The sequence below is a fragment of the Juglans regia genome, chromosome 13 (genome assembly GCF_001411555.2).
Source record: "Juglans regia cultivar Chandler chromosome 13, Walnut 2.0, whole genome shotgun sequence".
NCBI lineage: Eukaryota > Viridiplantae > Streptophyta > Magnoliopsida > Fagales > Juglandaceae > Juglans > Juglans regia.
Window position 1 is genome coordinate 11,410,949 of NC_049913.1, and position 5,885 is coordinate 11,416,833.

At 37.0% G+C, this 5,885-nt stretch overlaps 1 protein-coding gene across 1 annotated transcript; it reads left to right on the forward strand.

Moving 5' to 3' along the window:
* The first annotated feature begins 223 nt into the window (after positions 1–223).
* LOC108992911 lies at positions 224–2,012 on the forward strand. The gene is made up of 2 exons (XM_018967629.2): positions 224–273; positions 544–2,012. The coding sequence occupies exons 1-2, from the start codon at positions 237–239 to the stop codon at positions 1,944–1,946; spliced, it is 1,440 nt and encodes a 479-aa protein (XP_018823174.2). The 5' UTR covers positions 224–236; the 3' UTR covers positions 1,947–2,012.
* The last annotated feature ends 3,873 nt before the right edge of the window (positions 2,013–5,885 follow it).

Below are 5,885 nucleotides of genomic sequence, written 5' to 3' on the forward strand. Positions count from 1 at the left end.
TTTTAAAGATGAAAATGATGAACCCAATGCTAATGCTCTTATAACTCTATCATTTCTCTTTAAGATATTTCTGAATAACCCATAGCATATGGGTATTTATACTGGATACCTGATCTTACAGAACTTGACGTATTAGCCCTTCTAAATTTTTGAACTTACACTTCTCATTGAGCTCTAGATCATCAATGTTTGCTGAATACTTAAGATTCACCCCTCAGATTTTCAGGTAACAAGTCATGATAGTCATGAGGCCGCATGCTTCAGGTCAACGAGGTATTTGAATTTTGAATGAAATTCACACTACGCTAGGACGTCTTTTTAAATAGAGAAAATAATTGGGCAGATTTTCAAGTAGTCCAAAAATAAATTGTGTGATTCATATAAAAGCCACTTGAATGTGGCACCCATCAATTTGCATTAATTGATTCTGCCACTGATCTCATTTCATTCCCACTACCTTTCAGCTCTCTTATGGTCCTATAATGGACACAGTAGCAGTCACAAGGTTCAAAACAGTTTGTTTCTTTGCATCTTATACTGCAGGAAGAACATCGAAGGCAACAAATCTATTAACCCAACCTCCATGGCCTTCTATCCAACTACACACATTTGCTCTTCATGCCTCTAGCACATCTTTGTGCAGTTGCTTCCCAAGCCACCAAAGAGGTTCGTGTCCTAAGTCTAGAAACAGCACCTTTCTCACCCAATGCTCCACAAAACCTAGCATTGATAGCAACAATGCAACAAATAAGAATCCTTCCATTGAACGGGATTCAAGTTCGAAATCTCAAAATTTGGCAACTCCCGTGCCGAATCAAGCACTCACATCTACTTCTTCTAGTGGTCTGGTGCTTGACTTGGGTCCCAAAAACTCCTGGGATAGCGCTGAAATTGGCTCACCAGTTGTGAAAAGATATATCGGAGACAATGAGGAAAGGTGGTGCATGTGGTACCATGGAAGATCTGATGCTAACAACACTTCCGATTCCGTAGGGTTAGCAGTTTCAAGCAATGGAATTCACTGGGCAAGAGGAGCAGATCATGTTAGATCATGTGGGGATGTGGGATTGGTAATGAATTGCAGCAAGAATTGGTGGGCTTTTGACACCGAGAGCATTAGGCCTTCTGAGATGGTTGTTATGTCTAGCCCAATGTACAGTGCCGTTTACTGGCTTTATTACACAGGATATAGTTCTGAAGAAATTAAATTTTCAGGAAATTCCAACATTGTAAACCCAGAAAGAGTTCACAGAGGAGACAAGAAAGATGAATGTCCTAAAATTGGAAAGATTTTTATGTCTCTCCCAGGCCTGGCATGCAGTCAAGATGGTAGGCACTGGGCCAGAATTGAAGGGGACCATCATAGTGGAGCCTTGTTAGATTTGGGGTCAGACAAGGAGTGGGATTCTTTGTTTATTGCTGCACCTCATGTTGTTGTGCACAGCAACGATGATATCAGGATGTATTATCATTCATTTGATACGGACATGGGGCATTTTGCTCTTGGAATTGCAAGATCCAGAGATGGGATCAGATGGGTGAAGCTGGGGAAGATAATGGGTGGGGGATCATTCGGTTCTTTTGATGAGCTTGGGGTCAAGAATGCATGTGTGGTGAGAAACCGCAAAGAAGGAAAATATTTGATGGCATATGAGGGTGTTTCTGCAGGTGGGAAAAGTAGTATTGGGCTGGCAGTATCTCCCGATGGGCTGAAGAATTGGATGAGGCTTCAAGAGGACCCTATTGTTAAGCCCTCAGAAGAGGATGGATGGGATAATAAAGGAGTGGGATCCCCATGTCTCGTTCAAATGGAGGACAATGAAGATTATAAATGGAGATTGTATTATGTAGGTGTTGGGTATGCAGGAAGGACGGGGATTGGAATGGCAGTTTCAGAAGGCAATCGCATGGGAAATTTTAGAAGATGGGTAGGATCTCACTTGTAAGATAATTGTATAGTATTTGTCATGTATGTCAACATATTTCAATTCAAAGTTATTTTCACAATAATAACATGGTTGGTTCTCATCCTTCAGAGATTATTACAAAAGAAATGTTGAATGTGCGAAATGCTATAACAAACAAAGATTAATTAGTACACTATACCATCAGCTACAGCATCTCCATGCGTTCGGAAAATCATAGAAACACTACTCATAGCACCAATCTTTACAAAGGTATCGGGTAGACAAAAATATATTGGTTTGATGTCAAACCAAACTAATTTCATACACTTTCAACAGACAACTGCGAACCATCCAAAGCACTTACGTACGAAGCTTTTTTTTTGCTAGATTTAACTTATAACCCAGGTATAATAAATGATTCTTTTATCAGCCAGCGTGCCTTTCCAACTGCGATGACTCCAAAATGACCAATGTGCCTTGATAGAGCACTAAGATTTTACTATTTGAAGTCGACCATAATTGGAATTTGAAGTAGGGGTGTGCATCCGGACAGGAAAAAAATCCGGTCCGGTCTGGAACCCCATGAATCCGAGCTGTTATTCTCCTGGATTGGACCGGGGCTGGTAGAATATTATTATTCTATCTACCCGGATCAGGTTATTTAACTGGTTATCCTTTATCGGATGTTTTTTTTTAAAATATAATTTTGTTTCAAAACGACATCTTTTTTAACATTCAAAATGACATAGTTTTTTATGTACAAAATTAGAGTTAAAAAAATTGAAGTTAAAATCGGATACCAGTTTCAATCTGGGTACCTAGTTCTAAAACCGGATACCCGCCTAATTTTAAAAGACCGGGTACGAATTCGAATATTTCCGAAAATCTGGATCAGTATCCAGATGCACAGCTCTAATTGGAAACCAACTCCATCCAGGGCCAACTATGCTGCTACCTATAGGGCATCATATATATATAGTTATTGGATTCAACCTACATGATTTTTTCCCACCTTCCCTACTACTACTCAATGAAGCAGTCACTAGCCTTGACCAACCATTTCAGAATCCATAGTTCTCGTATATATTTTGCTGCCTCCAGGTCTTGTGATGCATTAATTGCTTTCTTGGTTCTCTTTGAACTGCCGCTCCCTATATCAAATGTTAAATTTGAGCTACACATTATAAGATCACGTCATTAATCGACTACACAGGATTTGTAGATTAATAAAGCAAAGCTGGCTCCATAACTATTCCTTAAAAAAAAAGGGGAAAAAACAGACCATCATAAATTCCTAATGAACTTCTTCGCTTAATCCATCCCACAGTGATCATGAAGTCCCAAGAAGCAACCCGCCTCTCCAATTCCAGCTCTAATTGGATGAGAACCCCATGCTGCTTCGTTAAGGGCAAAAGGATATTTTATGCAAATACAACTGAAACAGTGATTTTGGGTACTCATATTCACAAACATCAACTGTTCTTCATTTTCCAATCATTCCTACATCTAATCTACACTATCTCATTACTTGTTTATGTAACCTTTGGGCCGGTTTGAATACACAGATATAACACAAACCATCTCATCTGAATTGTACGACTTGTTTTATCTGTGTATCCAAACGGTTAAAACCATATTTTTAACTTTATCATACTCTATCTCTACACTGTACAATTTTACCCCGACAATTCGAAAAGCCCCTTCTGACACCCATCTCATCTCTTTCACGCCTACCCTTCCCCTTCTGACACCCAGACAATTAATGCCATTATATTGCATATATGCCTTATCTTGTCTTGATAGAACATCCTTTTTAACATATAAAATTGGGATTTAAAATATATATAACTATTATCTAATAATTATTAAATAATTTTCAATTAGTAATAGGCCTATTTTTTTATTAAAATTTAAAAAATAAAAACTATCTCATCTCATTTTATTATTTAAATACATATTTTTTTATAAATTATCTTATTTTATTTTAATTAAATTATCTCACTATTAATTAAAATATCTCATTTTATTTGATTTAAATTATGTAACCAAACCATCTCTAAAAAGCAAAATGACGTTGTTGCACAAAGGCATCAACTCAAACAATTTGGCCCATCTATTTTTTCTTATAAGTTAATATTATTCAAACCGTAGAGGGGGGATAACGTAAAAATCCCATGAAATCTGTAAAGATAGAGGAATGGAAGCTATTGTGTGATGCCACCTCAACAAAAAGAGGGTCGAACATATTGGCTCTTAATTCTAACATTGTCCTCTCTTAATTCTGACATAAGGGGGTTTGTGCCAACAAGCTTTCAATTCCACCACCTGCTAGGGTGTATCGGAAACTGCCCAAATTGACTGGGCCGACCCAATCCGACCTGTTCCAGTCAGAATCCGGTTGATCCTTGGTGAACATATTGACAAAGTGAATTATAATTTATATCGGGTTGGCCTCGGTTCTTCAAAACCAAACCAAACCAAGCTAATATACTATATATAAATGTTGATTTTACACGTAGGATGATTATTTACTATTAAGTAAAAAATTATGTGTACCATTGTCATGTTTCATTGTGTTGGTTTGGTTGTTAACCTGTCCAAACCATGAGACCATGTCTCTAGATGAGTCACCTTGGTGACTTGAACCGGTGTGTGACGCTTGGAGAAGAGGGATGTTCACCTTTGGGGTACATGAAACCTTGTGCTGTTTGGTTATAATTGACAATTGTTAAATGTGTTCACTGCGAATTGAGAAGCTATAAATTTTTACCAGTGCCCTTTTATTTTCTATAAATAGAAAAATCCACCCAAGAATTTAAACACTAAAAAATAATCTCTAAAAATTAGAGAAACACTTCCTCCTTTATTTTATGTCTTTTTTTCCTTAGGTTTTGGCCATTTTATATCGAGTTTGAAGATTTTTTTTGTATGAATTGAAAAAGAGATTAACAGGAACCGACATTGTTGAATCTTGGGAGTGGACTATTAAGAAACCTAGTCCATGTTAAGACTTGGAGGCGGCATAATCTACTCTAAGGAAGCATCCATCACAATATGCCTCAACACTGGATTCTCTCTTTCTAAATTGTTTTGGTTATTTAATCAATTCTCTAATTTACAAAGCGTTTGCACATATATCTCTTATATTTTTTTTTAACAATCTTAGAGTAGATCTTCTCTTTGTTAAACTAGAGGTGTATTGTTATTGGAAAATGCTAAGTCTCCGCCCCCCTTCAATTTGCCCCAATGTTTTTAATTTCGTACCGTACCGGCTGGTACGGCCGAAATTTTTCGTTTCGGCCGTCCGGCCGGTACAGGAACTAGATATATACCGTACCGGCCGTACCGGCCGGTACCAGCTGTTTCGGCCTAAATTTCGGCCGGTACCGGCAGATATTTCGGCCTGTGTTTTTTTTTTTTTTCGTTTTTTCAAACTACAAGTTTATTTTTTGACCCCCAATTTAGATTAGACTATTTATAATTTATATGTATGTATGTATTTATATATAATTTATTCATATATAAACTATTATTTTAGAATATAATTGTTATATATATATTTATATATATAATTTATTCATATATCGACTATCCCGAAACGGTACACGAAACGGTACCGGTACCGAAATATTTCGTTTCAATGTCTTGACCGGTACGTCATCCGGTACGGTATTCAAAACATTGATTTGCCCCCCAAGTTGCCGCTAGTGCATTTTAGGTTTTTTTTAAATGTTAAAAAGAGTTACCATTAGTGAATTTGTGTATGTGTTTTTTTAACATTTAAAGAAACCTAAAATACACTAGGGGTCAAATTTTTTTTTTTTTTTTGGGGGGGGGGGGGGGGACCATGACTTCTTACAAACCTATTGCACTCGAAAAAATGTTGGCAAGAAAAGATGAAAAGCTTTCTTACCATGCTTGGACTATATTCTGTTATTAAAAATGATCCTCATTCTAATGATTTGCATGAGCCTACAT